The 22045-nt window shown below is 41.5% G+C and overlaps 1 protein-coding gene across 1 annotated transcript; it reads right to left on the reverse strand.

Annotated features, from left to right (window-relative positions):
• Positions 1–962: 962 nt before the first annotated feature.
• LOC141147538 (uncharacterized) lies at positions 963–10139 on the reverse strand. Its single transcript, XM_073634769.1, has 4 exons — positions 9947–10139; positions 6866–6891; positions 4190–4457; positions 963–1763 (listed from the first exon to the last, which is right to left on the reverse strand). The coding sequence occupies exons 1-4, from the start codon at positions 10089–10091 to the stop codon at positions 1552–1554; spliced, it is 651 nt and encodes a 216-aa protein (XP_073490870.1). The 5' UTR covers positions 10092–10139; the 3' UTR covers positions 963–1551.
• Between the last annotated feature and the right edge of the window lie 11906 nt (positions 10140–22045).

Below are 22045 nucleotides of genomic sequence, written 5' to 3' on the forward strand. Positions count from 1 at the left end.
CACATGAAACTGCCACACAGGTTTATTTCAGCAAAGCTCAGGCAAACACAGAATGATGAGTACAGAGCAGGAAAAGCAAAAACACCTCTACACTGTCCAAGCATAGCTGACATGGTGACCGGCTAGGCCCCGCCCAACATATTTTGCTGTCAACGAGCATTCTCAAGGGAATCGACCAAAGTCAGAATTATTTATGCCTATTCCTTCTGAGTATGTGTGGACCAAATTATCGTCCTTAATTAGCTAAAATAAATACAAAAGGGATTACATATAAAGTGTAAATCTGCACGTAAAAGCTTATCATTAAAAATACCTTAAAACAATATCAAACAATATCAAAATTTTGAATAAAACTTTATTCAGTTATAAACATAAAGAGGAGGACTGATCTTGCACTCCATCTGGCGGTCAAAGAACAAATGGCGCCTACGTATACAATAGATCCTCTTCAAGAGACAAAAAAAAAATCTGTACAAAAAATAAACATACAAATGAAATACAAAATATATTTATCAGAAAGGCCTAAACTATCTAGGTGTCAAGAAGATGCCACATCCCAAAAATTGCTAGAACAAATAGAGAAGATGGGATGAGACTTTGGAGGCACCAAAAGACAGTTGGAATTGGAACAATAAGGTTGAATTAAAGAATTTTTTTGATACAAACATTTAAAATCCATATAGCATTGAAACATGATGCATACAAAAAGTAAGCCATACATGTCAACAACAAGGATTATACATGATGTCATTCCTCAGAAAAAGCAGTGCTACAACACATTACCCCTGGGGTAGCACTGCTTTTTTGAGGAATGACATCATGTATAATTCTTGTTGTTGACATGTATGGCTTACTTTTTGTATGTATCATGTTTCAATGCTATGTGGATTTTAAATGTTTGTATAAAAAAAAAATTCTTTAATGCAACCTTATTGTTCCAATTCTAATTGTCTTTTGGTGCCTCCAAAGTCCAGTCCCATCTTCTCTATTTGTTCTTACAAATGAAATACGGATGGAAAGAATAATTCTCCAATATTATAAAAAATGCCAAGAAATACAGCAAATCTTTCTAAAATTATGCAAGAAGGATGAGCTCCCTTACATTATCATTGTGAAGAAGGTTTACAGGAAAAATTGCAAATTTAGAAAGTATGATGCATATCTAAATGTTATCAATAAAACTGTTGAGATCCCACTCTCTATTATAACCAAAGGGTTGGTATGTTTTAAGTGTGTAGATCCATCTGGTCTCTAACCGTGCAATACCCTTGTATTGAATCTGTCAATTCCAACCAATTTAAAGAATTTGTTTAGACATCTTCTTATGTGAAGATTTGCATTCATTTGCTGGAAGAAGTAACTTAATTTACATGATTTGTTTCCAGTGGCTCGCCAGGCTCCACCATGTGTTCATTGGGCCAATTGACTTTGGCTTTAGCATGAAATGGTAGATGTTTGAAATGTGCTAGCAAAATGAAAAATGCTCATGAACAAATGTCAGCAGCACTCTAAATGGGAAGCAAACTGCCAACCAGCAGTCTACATCGATGTTTAGCAAGTACTTTCTTCTTCCACTGCAGGAGACAAAATGGCCTCTATCAGCTTAGTCCGGAGTTTCTCTTCATTCTTCTTCTCTTCCTCTGTGACAAGAAGCAGATTACGGGCATATTTTGAGATGCTGTACTGAAACTTCAGAATCTGATTCTTTGTCCTCCAGCTGCTGTCATGGAGATCATCTATTACCACCAAAATATTGTATCGTCCTGTGCATGATAGAAGGACAACATCCTATTAATATTTATTACACACACCCTCTACTAGGTGCCATTGGCGTGTCCAGTAATTTATATCTGTACAAATAGTTTTAGCTTTTGCCTAACAACAATTTAAAATTGGAGGCCAATATTGGAAAATCCAGTCTGCCAGTTTTTCAGCAGGGTGAACCCCTTTATTCCCTTCTCTGGCTGAATATTCAATTTGCTCAGTGGTGTGAGTTTGCTTACTAGTTATTGGGACTACTTACATATTCACTATATTCAGAGTGCATAGCAACCCCACCACCACGAGGAGGCAGCACTGATAGAAAGCTTGGGCTCTATATCCCAGGATGACCTCTAGTGAGAGTTAAAATAAATCCTGCTTTTAGGATCATAGAAGGTCATGGGGTGAAAATACTTGCTCCCTGTGTAATATTACTGTCCAAATAAATAAATAAAGAAGTACTATAAGATCTTATTAGGACAGCAGCCAAAAAGAAATGTCCTGCTGTCTTACGAGTCATATACATCACATGGGACACTGATTGTTATCCCATAAAAGTGAGATCTCCATTTTAGAATGACTCCAGTTTCAAGAAAAATGAAAAAAAAAAAAAAAAAAAAAAAAAATATATATATATATATATATATATATATATATATATATATATATATATATATATATATATATATATATATATATATATATATATATATATAAAATAGCATATTCAATTGATAGACAAGCCATATCTTCTATTAAAATTATCTTTCTTTTTCAATCTGCTGCGCTGTAATGTTCTATACAATTCAATGCAATATGGCAACCTGAGGGCTTTACGTACACCATTGATGTATGGGAAGCACACATACATGTAATTTCCTGCTTGTTTGATTCATTTTCCCAGAAGTCTGCACTAAGGCACAGTCTGGGCGCAGTGAAGCAAAGGGGAAAAAATGGATACAGGGTGGCACACTAATTCTATGCCATGTATTAATAGTGGGCTGGGGGGAGCAATTCTAGATTCTTGCCCTGGGCGCTGGACAACCCTGTCTCAGAAATGCCGACATTGCAAAGTTTCTCAGCGCACTCGATTATATTGAACCAGACTCTCCTTTTCAGAATCCGTCTGCAATCTGGAAAGAAAAAGTTAGAGCTCTGCAAACAAAGTACAATGATCACCCAAAGGGTTATTTTCTCAACAAAAGGGGAATTACACTTTAATTCCTGCCACAAGATAAGCCTGGCTTGGAGGGAACTGGCTGGATTTGCTAGTCTCTTGTAGTCTCTAAGCTACATCTAAGGCCCCTTTCACATGGGTGCCTCCGTGCAGCGGATTCCGCTTGCTCAGCAGGGGATCACTCCACTGATCCTCACTGAGCAGGCAGATGACAGGTCCTGTCCGCTTTACTGTGCAGAGCAGACACGGACACAGTCCACCTCACCTCTTTGGGGAAATCAGATGTAAACTAACCGCCTGTCCGTTTCCATCCGATCCGATCTGCCAGACAGATGGAAAATAGGACCACTATCCACCTGTTTTTTCTGGGCAGGATCGGATCGGAAAGCGACGGGTGTCAGCGGACATGTGCCCACTGACATCCGCTGCTTCATAGAGGAGACTGCAATTTCCGGCGGAGACTGAAAAACTGATAGGCGGACCTGATCGGACAGCTCGAGTGAAAGGGCCCTAAAGCTCAAACATTTTTTTTTCTTTTTAGTTTTTGCTAAAGGACAGGAGAATTAGACCCAAAAATATAGTTTTTGTTATGCATTATGTGTCCTAATGGGGGGAATTCCCTTCATATTTTCTCCCTGTGACATAACTGAAAGTGAAATAAAATATTTCCAAAATCAGGATTAATCCCCTCTTAGTCAGGTGTCAACTTGTGTCCCCATTGGATAATTTTTTCTCATCTCCTATTCTGGTGAAAACAGTGATGTTGAATTGAATTTCCAATCACTTTATGGGCCAGAGACAATGGTCACTGGGACCATTAGGGTGAAATCAGGCATCCAACGATTCCACATTCAACCTAAAAAAGTTTTGTTTTTGATTATTCATAAAATAAATCTGTACAATAAAAAATACACTGTACAGAGGTTTGTGTTGTTAGAAAGCGTTTGGTGCATTGGATTTGTTCTATATACATTTTAAGATAACTACACTTCAAGCAGAAGGGCGTTTAACTCAACTGGAAGTCAATGAAAAGAAGGTTCTTAGTTGTTCAAAGCTTTCAAAATACATTAATGGCAGGAAGGACCAGTGGTGATCATTTACCATATCAAACTGTATCAAAATGTATTAATAAAATTTGTCCTGTTGATTCTCACATTTGCCTTTATTGTTCTCACAACACACTAATAAAAATAATCAAAAAATGTATTTGTTAATAAAGACTGTAATATTACGTTACACAATACAATTTACCAAGAACCGTAGACAGGTCCTCTATTTCCATGTCATACAGAGAGCTGGTGACATCAGTGATATTGACACTCCCTCTATTCTTAGTGTGATAAAGAATCCCAAAATCACAGTGTGTGATGGCTTCAAAAAACCCTGCATATCCTGTGTTCGATATATAAAATGGTCTGACTTCATCCACAGCAAGAAGCTTTGTAGATTTTAGCAAGCGATACAGCCAATCGTAATCCATTCTTGAAGATCTGGAAAAGATTCCAACTGTCCCAAGTTTCTGAAACAGATCAAAATGATAGTATTTAAAAATGATAATAGTGCAAAGCAGATTAGTGAAAGATCATACATGAAATAATGGTTTATTAAAGCTTAAAGGAGAATTCCAGGTATGGATATCTTTTTACAGCTTGGATCAATGAATCTATACATCTTACCCATGGGATCCCCGTAAAAGCTGGAAATCATTGTAGTAGTCACCATTATTCCAGTGATCTCCATTAGCTTCTGGGTCCCGTGCCAACCAGGTGCCATGTTGCTTATTGAACATAGGAGGATGACTGCTGGGTATGGGTGTGATTCATGGAATGCTTTGCATTTTCTCAAAGGATTCAAAGCATTCTCTGATAGGTCAGGAAGAGCGCATGGTGTCCCCACCGTGCCTATCCACCTTGTCCAATCAAAGAATGCTTTGCATTCATGCGTATCTGAATGGCAAAGTCCTGATTGGCCGACCTACCTGTTTTCACAGGACCCAGAAGGTAGTGGAGATCACTGCAAAAGCAGGGTCTACTTCAGTGATTTAAAGCTAGAGGAATACCACAGGCATGGTTACATTTATCCAAGCTGGACCAATGTAGCTATTAGGAATGGTTGGTTCAAGCCTAAGTTTGGACTGAACTTTTGGCTATTCAGGTATTTGGACAATTGTCAAACTTTTATGTATTCAGCCCTCTGCTTGGAGGAGGCCAAAAATCATAAAAAAATTGAAGCGATATTATCAGTGTCATTCATTTCTAAGGAGGCAAGCAACCAGTGTGTTCCTTGGAACCACCGACATCACTGTGGAATCCACTTAAAGTGGTTGTAAACCCCATTTATGAAATCTGACCTGGGCACATATATATATGTAGTGTTTACTAATCTCGCTCCAAAGTACAAAGTCCCGTGTCTTTCTTTTTGATGCTCTGTTATCCTCTGTTATCAGCATGATAACTTCTGACAAGCTCTCCGACACATGAGATACGGTAAATGCAGCTGGAAATTTGTGACTGGGAGGGAGCTTAGAGATAGATTAGCAGAGAGCTTGTCTGTTCAGACTGCATGTCTGCAAGTTTTTTTGTTTCTCTACCTATGTGGAGGGGGGGGGGGGTGCACCTTTCCTCCAATCAGCTCTCACACAGTGTATGCCCAGACTCCCTTCCTACTGCTGAAACAGGAAGAAAGATTTGTAACATGATATGCACTTTCTAAAGACTATAGAAAGGGAAAGAGTAGCAGGGGCTTGTGTGTGTGTGGGGCAGTGTTACTGAGTCTAGCCTGCAGAAGAAGACCCCTGTTGAGGAGGCTTGCCCTCCTGGGAAGAAGCCTGTGGAGGAAGCCAGCCTGAAGACACTGAGGTCCCAGCTAGGCTTAGCCGAGGGGCCTATTCACAAAGCCAGCCCAAGAACCCAGTGAGGTAAGGTGAGAGTCCACAGGTGAGAGCTGGGAGGAATCTGTGTGAGGAATCCCAAACTGTCCAGAGGCAGTGTGAGCCTACATCTCCATCACTAGGAAAAGCCTGAAGGGATATGAACAGCAGGCATCTGATGATCCTGCTGGCTGAGTGAGTACAAGACTCTTGAGGTTCTGGAGGGATTTTGCTGGGAAAGTGCAGCCAGAATTTGGGCAGTACAGCCAAGTTGTAATTGTGCCGGGAGTTGTGTGGAGCAGCCAGAAGTTTAGCAGTCATCAAGTTGTTTAAGTTAAAGGTTTTTTTTTCAGTTCCAGGGTATCCCATTCTCCCCATAACTATCCAAATTCATCTTTCCACAATAAAAACAACAAACAACAAAAAACAAAAAATGAAATCTCTAGACTGATTCTTGCGCCAGAGGAACAATGCCAAAATGCTTTGTGCCTGGCTGCGTGTGCTCTAAGGGGGGGGCATTCTCCAACAGCTCTTTTAGGAGTGCGTTACACCATGTAAGATTTTAATGGGGCTTAATAAAAACTATACTATGTCCTCCTGTACATTCTCCTGGTGATGTGTACCCTTGGTTCATAAAATAAATTGAGAATCTGTCAACTATTACTGATTTTTCTATACTTGATGGATCTAATGGCAGTAGTCATATCTGTAGAATGATGGAACTATAAGTCAAGTAAGCATTTAGATGAACAAATACATAATAAGGATATGCAGCACCCTTTTTGTGGTTTTAAGTAGGTTTATTACAAAAAAAACTATATACACTTTAACAAACAAATCTGTGAAGACATTATTGATTGATATCTCTAAAATTCTGTACTTCTTTGCCTTTTTTTGTACTTTTATGTTGGAATGCTGGTACGCCCCTTTTTGTGGAAATTATAGAGAGTCCATAGACAATATATTTATAGATGTACAATTAACAACAAATAATAATTTACACCTATTGTTCTGCTAAGGCTTCCTAATACTGTCAATAATTATATACAATATCTTACCGGTCCTGGAGGATCTGGAAGTTTCACTGCAAAATACAGACAGAAAAGAAGTAGCATGAATAATATTAAAATGTATTCTGTATTAATTAATTTTTGGTGCTTCTGACACAGAACAAAGAGCAATAAATCAATTTTGTATCATCTCTTATTTAGGGATGAGCTCAGTGTTTGAATGTTTAGAGTGTTTGGCATGAGTGAACGCCACACCTTCTGGCTGCCAATGGTTGCTATGGAAGCAGCAGCTGCTTGCACAAACTGCATCCTTACCAACCACTGACATCAGCAGGCCCATTCACTTACATGGCCAGAAGCCACATAAGCAGATGGGTGGGAATGGACCAGGTTACATCATTGCTTAAATATAACCACATGGCCATACAATTGTCCAAATATGCCCATGGCCATATTGGGCATTGATGTCATCACTATCCCCATCCCTTCCTTTACATAACCAATGACAGCTCAGGGAGCTGTCATTTGGCTCTATGTAGAATGGGGTCAGTCGCGTGCGGCACATTATCGGGTTGTTTTTTCAGAGTCGTGGTGATGGGCATCGAGATTAACAATGGATTTTCAGTGAGGGACTTTTTGGGAATTTTTATTGTTTTAATAAACAACTTGTAAGATTGGGTGTCTTTATTTCTAGGTGACATGTAGAAATACTCATTCACATGCCAGCATAGGTGTAAATGGATGCAATAATAACCTCCAGCGTTGGTGTCGGCAACTGCAGTAATAACCACCAACATTGATGTCAGTGGATGCAATACTAAACCCCTAATATGGAATAGGGGAGTGAAGTGGCGCTGCTAAGTCAAATATAAATTATGAGTAAATAAATGTGATGTCACTAAAAGGGACACAACAAATACACAGGTGTGTGAAAATGTAACTCTCATATGCAATAATATCCAATGATAACAATAAATCAATAAATGAATAAAGCGCTCAAGTGCTATAAGTGTCCATTTCTGTGAAAAATAAATGTGCAATCTGTAAACAAAATGATTCCATAAAAAGTTCCAACATCCATATATGAATAGTCCTCTTCAAAAAAGTGACTGATGCTTATGATATGTGAATCAAAAAAATCGGTGACTCTTCACACAAGCTCCCCCCTCAGGTCCGCACTCACCAAATGGATGTACTTCTGCAGGGATGAAAAGCCTCACAATGGTGTCAGATCTGAGTTGCATCTTGATATAGCGTGGTCATTTACCCTGTAGGATCTTGACATGCTTACAAACACATGCTAGGGTAAATTTTTTGGACAGGATCTGGAGTACCCAGAGGAAACCCACACAGGCACAGGGAGAACATGCAAACTCCAGGCAGAGGGTGTCGCAGTCGGGATTTGAACCAGCAACCCCATTGCTGCTAGGCTAAAGTGCTAACCACTACAGCACTGTACTGCCCAGTGGCAGCTCTCTCTTATATCCCCCCCTTTGGCATCCACAATCAAAGAACTGTGATCACATGTAGGTAGGTAAAATAAGAGGACATCCCAACATTTAAATCCGTTTAAATGTATTTTTTAAAAGTTCATGAAAAACACTTCCAATAATGCTAGAGGGTATAATACAGCTGTATACGTATTTGTCTGGGATGCCTTGCATTCCACAGACCAGATGTTCCAAACCAAAAGTGACGAAATGACGCTGTAAGCCCCGCCCCTACGCGTTTCATCATGCAGACGTCCTCAGGACTACATCCATTTGGTGAGTGTGGACCTGAGGGGGAAGCATGTGAAGAGTCACCGATTTTTTTTTAATTTGCATATCATAAGCACCAGTCACTTTTTTGAAGAGGACCATTCATATATGGATGTTGGATGTTTTTATGGAATCATTTTGTTTACAGATTGCACATTTATCTTTCACAGAAATGGACACTTATAGCACTTGAGCATTTTATTAATTTATTGATTTATTGTTATCATTGGATATTATTACATATGAGAGTTGTGCTTGCACATTGCTACATTTTCACACACCTGTGTGTTTGTTGATTCACTTTTAGTGACATCACATTTATTTACTTATATTTTATATTTGGTTTAGCAGCGCCACTTCAGCCCTCTATCCCATATTGCCTTTTTCTAATTCCACACCTGTGGTTTTAGCTTGGGTGGGCAGCAGCTAATTTGTCTTCCAATGCGCGGAACATAATATTTATTCATTTTTCAATAATAAACCCCTAGCCTCGGTGTCAGTGGATGCAATAATAACCTTCAGAAATGGTGTCAGTGGATGCAATAATAACCCCCAGCACTGGCGATCAGTAGCAGTGCAATTTTACCCGTTGGTGGTCAGTTGCAGTATTTTTTTAACCTCCCCATTGGTGATCAGTGCAGTACTATTCAACCTACCCCCATCGGCAGTCAGTGCAGTAGCAGTGAAATATACCACTCTCAGTATTAGTGTTGATGAAAACAATAATAACACCCAGCATTAGTGTTGGTGGATGCAATAATAACCTCCAGCATTGGTGGTCAATGAAGTGCTATTTAACCTCCCCCACTGATGGTCAGTGCAGTGACAGTAACATTTAACACCCACCATTGGTAGACAGTGCAATGGCAGTAAAATGTAACCTCCCCCTCAAAGGTGGTCAGTGCAATGCCAGTGAATTTACCCCCTCCCTCCTTCAGCACCTGGTTAGGTGCTGTTTTCTCTCTCTCTCCCCCAAAAGGGGGGTTGTTGTACTGTCAAGGGAAGATCGCTCCAATCACACCACCTGACGCTACTGTCTATATTTGTGCCGAAACAAATCACTTTAACACAGTGAGTGTTTTAACACCAAGCACCCTGCTGCCCCTCTGCAAAGTGCACAGCTGCCTACAAAATTGAAAACTTTGCCCAATGTTGAGCCATACACAGTGGCCACATGGTGGTAATCAGGACCTTCTGCAGCATTTATCCCACGTGATTTATAAGACTATGTAATAGTATATTTATGGTAATATATTTGTTTCTATATCATTTATGTTTTTGAAGCAGTTATCTCATCCCTGCTGAAACATTATTATAAATAGAGAATGGAAAGACATTAATGGGTAAAGGTAGAACCGAGAACTCTTACTACTTCTATTGATGGCATCTTGGAAAAGCTTCTGTTTTTTCCTGGCCTCTTTGTTGTCTGGTTCATCCTCTCTGGGATGCATCAAGTAGTTCATCTCCTTCTCCTCTTTCTGGAACAGGTACAAATCTGTGGACATGTTCTCCATATTGGACTTTTTATAGAGTTCTTTAATTGCCGTCTCTGAACTTTTCCCATCCATGTCATCAATCACCAAGATGATCTTCTTCTTCCCTGTCAAAAACACAATTATGCTATTGATATCAAATTAAATCTTAAAATCTACATATATTTCGTCTTCATTATTTCCTTCCCTGATCTAAGCAGTGGGCTGGCTCTTGGGAGGAGTTATGCAAATATCAAAATATCTTGATGAGTTTGTGTCAGCCTGGAGGAGCAGACATTCCTAAGCAGACTGCATTTGCATTTGCTTTGGCCTCAGTACCCCAATACCTCAATAATGGCCTCAATACCTCAATGCCCCTTTCCCTCATGTTCCCAGAGCCTCAATAGCTCCTTCTCCAGCTAACCAACACTGCAATAAATCTTCTTCTAACCCCCAGTGCTTCAACACCTCAACTGTTAACCTCTCAGTGCTTCAGTTTTGCCATGCCATTCCTCCTAGTACTTGAAGACATCCCTCTCTAGCCCACAATGGCTCAACACTCCTCCTCCAACTCACATTGTCATCCCCAGATAAGTCATTCTCAATCAGGGTTCCCTCAGAGGTTGCTATATGTTCTTTGAGTTGATTACCTTCAATTTAATGGTGCTTGCATAGTTACAGGGTCAATACCACTTGACAGAGCCAGCTGCATGGCACCAATTATCATTGTAGCTATCTGTGAGGGTGACATTCTAACCACTACTGTATGGGGGGCATTTTTCCTACTGGCTACCAATGTAATGCACATTTTTAGCACTGACCCCAATTAATGGGGTTTACAAAGGTTTCCTGAAACCTCAAAATTATTTTTAGTGTTTTTCTGGGGTAAAAAGTTTGAGAAAGACTCTTACCACAATAAAGCCGTAATTTCCTGCTGAAATCGGGCTGAGAACAAATAGTACAGAAGCTTTTCTGGGTAAAGTACAGAATTAGTAATGGGACATTGAAGATCTGCTCCATGATTTTCTCATTCCCATTTTTGTCTACATCAATATATATAAAGTCCCCCACTGTGTCCTGGAAGTGTGGAAGTCTTAGGAGTTTCAGCAGAAATTGACTATCATCCTTTGGTGACCAGGAAAGAAAACCGGCAGCTTGTTTTGGTGTTTGAGGTTTCCTCATCTAATAGGATGTAAAGAAAAATGTAGATGAAGGTGATAATGACACTGATGTTAATTTTTTTATATTTTATTAATGTTTTATATTTCTTCTGTTTCTGGTTCACAAGTCAACCATAACATTTAAAGCTCAGTTTTGAGCAGAAAGCTTAAAGCAGAACTAAAGCCAAAACATAGTTTTGGTTTCCATCCCATTAGGGAGATTTCTAGGGTTGTCCCGATACCACTTTTTTAGGACCGAGTACAAGTACCGATACTTTTTTTCAAGTACTCGCCGATATCGAATACTGATACTTTTTTTTTATGTCACGTGACAGTGTTTTTTTTTTTGTTTTTTTTTTTAACAGTGCTTTTTTTTGGGGGGGGGTGAATGGTGTATGTGTGTGTGTGTGTGTGTTTTTTTTTTTTAATTTACAATTTTTTTTTTTTATCAGCCCTGTTGGGGGCTTTGGTGAGATATCAGGGGTCTTAACAGACCTCTAAAATCTCCCCCTTGAGACAGAGAAAGAGACAGAGGATAGAGATTCCCCAGTCCCTTTCTCTGCAGCCTCAGCTGCACTGAGAATGAATGGAGAGAAGACAGCGGCTCCTCTCTATTCATAAACTGACACATCGTAATCACAGGAGATTACAATGTTTCAGTTATGTGAATGGACAGAGTCAGCTGACTCTATCCATACACAAAGGAAGGAGGAGGAGGACGGCAGAACGGAGGGGGAGAACGGAGGGGGACAGAGAAGGAGAGGGGAACGGAGGGGACAGCGGAGGGGGACAGAGAAGGAGAGGGGAACGGAGGGGACAGCGGAGGGGGACAGAGAAGGAGAGCAGAACGGAGGGGACAGCGGAGAGGCACAGCAGAATGGAGGGGACAGCGGAAAGGCACAGCAGAACGGAGGGGACAGCTGAGAGGCACAGCAGAACGGAGGGGACAGCGGAAAGGCACAGCAGAACGGAGGGGACAACGGAGAGGCACAGCAGAACGGAGGGGACAGTGGAGAGGCACAGCAGAATGGAGGGGACAGCGGAGAGGCACAGCAGAATGGAGGGGACAGCGGAGAGGCACAGCAGAACGGAGGGGACAGCGGAGAGGCACAGCAGAACGGAGGGGACAGCGGAGAGGCACAGCAGAACAGAGGGGACAGCGGAGAGGCACAGCAGAACGGAGGGGACAGCGGAGGGGGACAGAGAAGGAGAGCAGAACGGAGGGGACAGCGGAGAGGCACAGCAGAATGGAGGGGACAGCGGAAAGGCACAGCAGAACGGAGGGGACAGCTGAGAGGCACAGCAGAACGGAGGGGACAGCGGAAAGGCACAGCAGAACGGAGGGGACAACGGAGAGGCACAGCAGAACGGAGGGGACAGTGGAGAGGCACAGCAGAATGGAGGGGACAGCGGAGAGGCACAGCAGAATGGAGGGGACAGCGGAGAGGCACAGCAGAATGGAGGGGACAGCGGAGAGGCACAGCAGAACGGAGGGGACAGCGGAGAGGCACAGCAGAACAGAGGGGACAGCGGAGAGGCACAGCAGAACGGAGGGGACAGCGGAGAGGCACAACAGAACGGAGGGGACAGCTGAGAGGCACAGCAGAACGGAGGGGACAGCGGATAGGCAAAGCAGAACGGAGGGGACAGCGGAGGGGGACAGAAAAGGAGAGAGGAACGGAGGGGACAGTGGAGAGGCACAGAGGAGGAGAGAGGAACAGAGGGGGACAGCGGAGTGGCACAGAGGAAAGGAGGAGGATGCAGTGATAGTCAGCGGTGACCGATCACCGCTGTATGTCACTAAAGCAGCTGAAAGCCGCGGGGGGAGAATCTTGTAACTCCCCCACGCGCTGATCACAGCTGACTTTCAGGTATCGGGGGAAGCATCGGGAGCATTTGCCCGAGTACAAGTACTTGGGCAAATGCTCGGTATCGGTGCCGATACAGATACTAGTAATCTCTGCTTGTCACCAAACTCACTTTCATTTTCCCTCTTGGTGATAATAGTAAACAGTATGAATCTAACTGGGGCACAGACAGCATGTCAGGACCCAGGTCTGAACCTGTGACCTATACTGTGTTAGGCAAAATCTCTTTTTGCTGAGCCACCTGGAATGCTGAATTATGGAAAAAAATCTTGCGAGCCACAATTATCCAGTGCCTTAATGGAAATTCAACCAAACAGCTACCCGGCTGCAGGCGCAGATCACGTATTCATGACCGTGCGATAAATGATATATGAAAAAAATGCGCCGCGCCTAGGGGTGTAACTGAATAACTGTAAATCTAAGTACAAATCATAGATAATAAAGCGTGCAAATCAAATAGAGCCTAAAGCTCTGATCACTTACTAAGATCACCTGCTGTGTGAATCCTAAAGCTCTGATCACTTACTAAGATCACCTGCTGTGTGAATCCTATGACCAAACACACTAAAAAATATCTAGTGCACTAAATCACAAAGTGCAATGTGCATAGAAAAACGTAATAAGATAAATATACAATCCACAGTGATTAAAATATAATCATTCCTAATAAGGTGTATATGCTAAAAAATGTTACACATATGTAGATCCACTGTGATTAAAATGAAAAAGAAAAAAAAATGAAATAAAACAATATATATATTCGTAAAACACAAACAGAGTAAATCAATCACATGCGTGGGCGAATTGAAACTATAATCACCCTAATAAAGGTGTTCAAATCACATCCGTGAAAAAATCTTCCAATCCAGTAACATAAAGTGACCAAGTTCAAATAAAAGTCAGTGTAATGGTGATGGTTCAAAGAAAAAGTTACGGTTTTGAATCAAACGTGCCCAAAGAAAAACATGCTGTGAAGTGCCTTGGTGACCCCCAATGTGATTGCGCTCACCTTGGAGCGTGTGACACAGGTTTTAATTGTGTCAATACACGCTTTTGTAGCCACCCCTGGGCTCAGTATTAGGTACAGCTGATTCCCACACTGGATTCTTTATGGCTCCACTCACATCAGACATTTATAAGGTGCTCATGTGCACCAAACATAACATAGGAAAAAACGGCTGTGCGGCGTGCTGCGGGGTGTGAGAGCTCCACAACCCAGCTCTGTGCTGATCGCTCCGTCCTGGCCCCTCCCCTACGCGTCTTCGACACAGGGAGTCACGTGTCTTCATCAGGGGGATCCACCTGGAATGCTGGACAGCTCCCTGGACAATTCCTTGAATGATCTTGCCTTGAAACTTGTTTGTCTTGAACCCTGAACTCTTTGCTCCTCCCATGAACTTCCTGATTTAAGCTATGTCTCTGAACTTTGCCAGATTATTGTGCTCTCTGCAGCCAATATCTCCCGCTTGTCACTCCTGCTGCATCCGTATATTCATTACCACTCGTTGTTGACCTTTGGCTTGATTACTGACTACGCTTCTTCTTATCCCAAACATGTTATATCTGCTACTAGACCCCAGGCCTGCTCACCTCCTGATGGGGTAGTCCTGAGGACCGTGGCCTAATGCTAACATGCAGCAAAACCCATCTCCATCATCGTTAGCTCTGGTGAACACCAGTTAATACTTAGACTCTGCACCTTAGATGAGCCTGTGTCATCCACCAGCGTGACCTGTTTCTGTGCTTCTGTGCTGGTTGGTGGGAGCTTCTCTACTGCTATAGCTGCTGGCCTCTGAGCCTGACTCTAGAACATGACACAGCAATAAAAACTTGAAAGGTGTTATAATCCCTTTCCACTCTATGCAAAAAAAAAAAAGTTTTTCCTTTAGTTATACTTTAGTAAATAGTCGAAATAAATGAACAGATTGAAAAATTCTGTTCAGTCAGTCTTATCATCTAAGCACTGCAAGCTTGTTGACCCCACTTTTCTCTACTGCAGTTTAGCATAACAACTTGGTCATCAACCTTCCCCCTGCCTGCTGACCGATCAGTAAAAGAGCATCACCATGCCAATTAAGTTATCTCTCTGCTCACTTTGTTCTCTGATGTCAGCAAGTTCCCAATATGTATCACAGCACGTTCAATGCAACAGAGTCTCTTGTATTGCCAACGCAATCCAAATCCTTCTTTACACTAAAGCTAATATATAAGTAGATTCAGATACTTATACTGTATTAGCACTATTTAAAAATGTAGTTATTTTAATAGATGCATAACTAGCTAGAATGGCGGTGTTCTTAAGGTACCTAAAGTTGGGCTTGATGCAATCTGAACTACAATATTTTTGCTTTTATGAGAAGTACAGATTTTATCTGCCTACCAAAACCAGTGCATAAAATAATAATCTGCTGCTGTGCAGACTGTAGTTTGGCCTAAAAATTAAATATAAAAATTGGGTGAAAAAAAAAATAATTTGGTAATAAATGTCTTACCAGACTTCCAGCTGGAGGATTTGTTGTAGGACCTGCTGAGAGAGAGTATACCTGGGTGTCAGGAGATGTTTCTGAATTTGCATAAAATATGAAAAGAAACCAATAAGAGTACATCATGGGGTCTCACTGCCCCCTCAGTACAATGTGAAGATGCTCAAGAAAATGCTTCTGTTTTATTAAAACCAGTTAGATTTCCAGTCCATAGCCATATACTGTACAACAAAATCACATCAACCACCCCTCACACAAGATTGTCCATACCTGTGTGAATGATCAGGGATTTTCGAATCTCTTCTATTTTTCTATGCACCTCCCTCCTGACGATCCAGTCCAGCTCTGCCCGTGATATATGGAACTGTTGAAGAGTTTTGGAAAATTGATTTTCTTTCCACTTAGTTGTCCATTTCTCCTCCAGATTATCAGTGTCCCCGATTACCACAATAACCTTCTCTGCTCCTAAAAAGTCATGTTTAACACAATTCTCATTAAAATCCATTATAACCACCTGGAGAAATCTACAAACTACTGAGGGTACAGTTGTAGTGCAGAGAACACATAGAGGGACACCTGCTGAATGTGGCCTCTGTATGTTACATGCAATGAAAGTTTTATTCTGATGGTAAAGCCTGAGATTGTTCTCCATTTTGTGTTCTTGTGCATGCCGTGTGCTCAACTGGTGAAGTAACCTGTCCCAATATCTAATGCCGCGTACACACGGTCGGACTTTACGGCAGACTTTGCCCGGCGGACTTTTCGACGTACTTTACGACGGACTTTCTGAATGAACGGACTTGCCTACACACAATCCACCAAAGTCCGTCGAATTTGTACGTGATGACGTACGACCGGACTAAAACAAGGAGGTTCATAGCCAGTAGCCAATAGTTGCCCCAGCGTGGCTTTTTGTCCGTCGAACTAGCATACAGACGAGCTGACTTTTCGACTGGACTCGATTTCGACGGATTGATTTAAAACATGTTTTAAATCTAAGTCCGTCCAACTTTTGAGCAAACAAAGTCCGCTGGAGCCCACACACGATCGAATTGTCCGACGAAATCCAGTACGCCAGACCAAGTCTGCCGTAAAGTCCGCTCGTGTGTACGCAGCATTAGATATAAATGGCTGTACAATTTGCCTTCATTTTTGATATTTGATGAGGAGTCATGGGTCATTAAGACATTGACATCTCCACCCTGCAATATTTATTTCAGAGAAAAGTGACCAGAAACTTGGTCTCTTCCTTTCTCACCAATGGTTCAAGAAAGGTTGAACGCACTCCCAGACATGAAGCAGTAATGATTACTTTATTGAAGATAAAAATCCATCAAGAAACATCATAAGACATCATGAGACCTCTATGCAGGCATGGCAAGATTAACGCGTTTCACGAATCAAGGTTTGCTTAGTTGTAATCTGTAACAGTTTCTCCCTTTCTCGCCTCTCATCCATGATGCATAACTATTAGACATGTGCACTGCTGAAATTTTTTTGTTTTTGTTTTCCTTTCATTCGTTTTTTGTTTCTTTTTTCATTTATCAGATCATTCGTTATGATCGACATTCCTTATTTCAATAATTCGTAACTTTGAAAGCATTTGTATTCATTGCATTCTATTTGTTTAGATGTGGCATTCATTATTTTGGATAATTTGTAACTTCGGATAAATTTGTATTCGTTACATTCACTGACAGACAAATTTTAAAGGAAATTACAATACCTATAATTTAATAGTTTATAACTATTATTATCATTGTTTTTATTATTATTATTATTATTATGCATTACATAGTTACATAGTTAGTCAGGTTGAAAAGGTAATTATAATTTATTAATAAATAATAATAATAATAATAATAATAATAATAATACAAACCTATAATAATGGTTAATAATTTAATTATAATAGAAAATACGAAAAATGAAATTATCCGAATGTTTTATGTTCTTTCACATTTTTTAGGCTTTCCTTCTTATTTTTGAATTTCCGTTCTTTCTGATTTTCGAATTTTCGTTCTTTTGAATTTTCGTTCCTTTAGAAAATTTGTTTTAGAAAAAAATTGTCAAATAGTCTTTTATTTATTCAGATGCTTCCCAATGAACGAATAGGCTGCATTTTGACAAAAAACAAATTTGGAACTAAACTAATTGCACTCTAATAACTATCATGAATAACCTCACTGTCAGAAAGTAAGGTGTGAAAAGGCTGGAGATTGTAGGTCCAACCTTGGAACTAAAGTTTAATCTTGTATATTTTGCATTTCCTGGTTCCTCCCTCTCCCCTCATCAACATACTAACTAAACTTATCAATAAAACCTTTCCGTTTTACTAATTTACCTTATTATAGACCCAGTTGATGGGGTGCTGTACATAGCTTATGAAAACCTAACAGCACCCTGCCTCAGTACTTCTCTCAAGAAGGGGAGTTATGCAAATATCAAAATGCATTGACAGGGTGGGTGTCAGTCTGGAGGAGTGGTATTCCTATCCTAGATAGGCTGCATTTGCATGCAGTATATCCCAGGCAATGCCCACACTTGTTGCTGAGGCTCTATGACTGAAAGTAGATATGTGCGGTTCGTTTCGTTACGAAATTTATATTCGGACAAGCTTTTCGTTATTCGGATATATCCGAATCTCCGAATTACAATATAAACAAATTTTCCCAAAAGCTCCGAATAACGTAACGAAATTCAGACTGAGATTCAAATCGAATTTTATATTGAACTCCAGTCGAATTCTAACTACACATATTGCTGAAATCAAAGACTGTGTGTGTTGTTAGAGTACCATTTGGAAATAATGCTGTTTTTGTTAAGTCAAAGGTGATTTAACCACTTCAGCCCCAGAAGATTTTACCCCCTTCCTGACCAGAGCACTTTTTGCGATTCGGCACTGCGTCGCTTTAACTGACAATTGCGCCGTCGTGCGACGTTGCACCCAAACAAAATTGAAAAAGTTATAGCGTCTACAAAATAGGGGATAGTTTTATTTTTTACTAGTAATGGCGGTGATCTGCGATTTTTATCTGGACTGCGACATTATGGCGGACACGTCGGACAATTTTGGCACATTTTTGGGACCATTGGCATTTTTACAGCGATCAGTGCTATAAAAATGCATTAATTACTGTAAAAATGTCACTGGCAGTAAAGGGGTTAACCACTAGGGGGTGATCAAGGGGTTAATTGTGTTCCCTCAGTGTGTGTTCTAACTGAAGGGGGGAAGGGACTGTCTAGGGGAAGAGATAGATCGCTGTTCATACTCTGTATGAACAGACGATCTGTCACTTCTCCCATCAGAGAACCGGAAACTGTGTGTTTACACACACAGATCCCGGTTCTCCGTGTGGCACTCGCATCGGCTCCGTGAGCAAGCAGGGGGCGCGCGCGCGCCCCTAGTGGCCGCAGGAGAAGCAACGTTACATAACGTTCTTTCGCCCAGCCGTGCCAATCTGCCGCAGTACAACTATGGCAGCTGGTCGGCAAGTGGTTAGTCATTGTAATCATTTGATGAAGATTTTTCTTTTGTTTGTTCACTTTGCTGCATGTGAATCGAAAACAATATAACATTTTCAAACATGATATAAAGGTCGGCATTAATTAAAAAATATATACATCAATAAAGTCATAAACATAAACCATAAATATATAAATACATAAATTAAAAAGGAAAGTCCTTAGAAAAAGTTAACACACCAAATGAAGTAGTGCAAAAAAATTAATCGCTCTTGATTATCTTTGCTCCACCATCACTCGTTAAAAAAAAAAAAAAAAAAAAAAAAAAAAAAAAAAAAACCTCACCAAATAGCATGAATAAAAAACTTTTTAAGGATCAATTCCTTTTAGGAGAGGTATGAAACCTGTTTCTCGATTGGCCAAAACATCAGTCGATTCTATTGGACGCCTAGCGCTGGGAGCAGGAGAGAGGAGACAAGACGAAAGCTGCTCCAAGAGAGGACACCGGTCACCGGAGCAGCTTTCCCCGAGCCCGCTACGCTCTCATCGCCCACACCAGGTGGTGGTGGAGGGGGCTGTGTTAGTGTCGGGAGCAGGAGAGAGGAGACACCGTGGAAGCTGCTCCAAAAGAGGACACCGGTCACCGGAGCAGCTTTCCCCGAGCCTGCTACGCTCTCATTGCCCACATCCAAGGTAAGGACAACGGGTGGTGGTGGAGGGGGCTGTGTTAGTGTCGGGAGCAGGAGAGAGGACACACAGCGAAAGCTGCTCCAAGAGAGGACACCGGTCACCGGAGCAGCTTTCCCTGAGCCCGCTATGCTCTCATCGCCCGCATCCAAGGTAAGGACAATGGGTGGTGGTGGGGGGGTTGTGTTAGTGCCGGGAGCAGCATATACAGAAACCGATTCTCTCCATTTTCCTCCTGCAATCACTGAAACCTGGCCTCTCCTTCTCTCCCTTCTTTCCTGATATTGAGATAGCAGTTGTAATCTCACCTTTGTTTCGAATGCAGTACTCTAGGTAGCGTCCCATCTTGTGTAGCAGTTTCTGAGATTTTGGTGTTGAATAGAAGATGACAATCGAGGATTGGTCCACTAAAGATGTCCACTCTGAGTCTTTTGTGAGAGCAGAAGGGGCAACAATTGGGCAGTCACAGTTTTGATTACCCATCAAGTAGGCACTTACATTTGTGGCTTCATGGCTCAAATCCCACGACAGAACCAGCACCCTGAAATTGAAGGACAAACAGAGAGATGAATATACATCACAACCAAGAGATATACAGTATATCTACAGTGTGAGATCATCTAAGGCAGGGGTAGGCAACCTCGGCCCTCCAGCTGTTTTGAAACTACAAGTCCCATGAGACAGTGCAAGACCCTATCAATCACAGGCATGACTCCTAAAGGCAGAGGCATGATGGGATTTGTAGTTTCACCACAGCTGGAGGGCCGAGGTTGCCTACCCCTGATCTAAGGCATTGCTGCCTATGCTAGTCTCACCAGATTTGGAGTCAGATTAAAGTAATATAATTAATGTTCTAATTGCTATACTCCTTGCTGGAGAGGAAGCTGTACCCGTGAATCTGTTGTGCAAACATCTCCATGCTTCTACTCATCCCTGCACCTCCCATGGTCATCAGATAACCATTCATCAGAGGGCAGCAAAGGCCTGCCTCTATCAAGATGGCCCCATCCATACAGAGACAGTGTAATAGCTGTCACTTCAATCATTCTGTTGGCAGGCTTCAAATAGAACTAAAGGCAAAGCTTTTTTTTTTTTTTTTTTTTTGGATAGAGTAAGATAGGGTTGTAACTCCTGTCAGCTTTTTGCTTTTTGTGTTTTACTATCTGTGTCCCATTGGGGATTTTTTCCTTAATTTCCTGTCCCATAGCCAAAACAGGAAATGATAGAAAATACCTAAAACTTAGGGGATTCCTGGTTGTCACCAGAACTAGTTTACCCCTTGGGAATATTTTGCCTTTTACTGTTCTGGGGACAACCCAAAATTTGGGATTTTCTTTTACTTCCATGCTCTATGATAAAGGTAAATATGACAGAGATGGTAAATCTTTCTAATTAAGGCACTAACAGCAAATTAAAAAAAAAAACAAAAAAAAAAACTGACTCTTATGGTTATAATTCCTTTCCACTCAATCCAAAACAAAAGAAAAGTTTTGCCTGTAGTTATACTTTTTGCACTACTTGAAGCTCATTGAAAACCTGCAGAAGCCTAATGCCGCGTACACACGGTCGGACTTTTCGTCTACAAAAGTCCAACGGACGCTGACGGACTAAAGCTGGCTGGTAATCCGATCGTGTGTGGGCTTCTCCGGACTTTCAACGGACTTTTTCAGCCTCAAATCCGACGGACTTTAGATTTGAAACATGCTTCAAATCTTTCCGACGGACTCGAGTCCGGTCGAAAAATCCGCTCGTCTGTATGCTAGTCTGACGGACAAAAACCCACGCTAGGGCAGCTATTGGCTACTGGCTATCAACTTCCTTATTTTAGTCCGGTGTACGTCATCACGTAAGAATTCGACGGACTTTTGTGTGATCGTGTGTAGGCAAGTCTGTTCGTTAGAAAGTCCGCCGCAAGTCCGTCGAAAGTCCGTTGAAAGTCTGTCGGACAGGCTGTCGGACTTTTGTAGCTGAAAAGTCCGACCGTGTGTACGCCCCATTAGAGCAGTATGTTTAAAGCCCAACTCTGGGAATACTGGTCCCACAAAGCTTTCTCTTTAAGGCCCTTCCATCCATGGTCACACATCTGACTCCTCCACATACAATGAGGTGTAAAAAGCCAACAGGCCAAATCTTTTGAGAGAAGAGGACCAACTGGAACGGGGTTAAGGTAAGTAATACTGCTTGTTCTTCTACCCCTCCTTCTCCCTAAACATAATAAAGCGACAATGTCTACCACCTGACCCTTATATCCTTACCTTTTCAAATATCTCAAACAAGCTCCTTACTCTGGAGTAGGGATGAGCCGAACACCCCCCGGTTCGGTTCGCACCAGA

Source organism: Aquarana catesbeiana, linkage group LG06 (assembly GCF_042186555.1).
Source record: "Aquarana catesbeiana isolate 2022-GZ linkage group LG06, ASM4218655v1, whole genome shotgun sequence".
NCBI classification, from domain to species: Eukaryota; Metazoa; Chordata; class Amphibia; order Anura; family Ranidae; genus Aquarana; species Aquarana catesbeiana.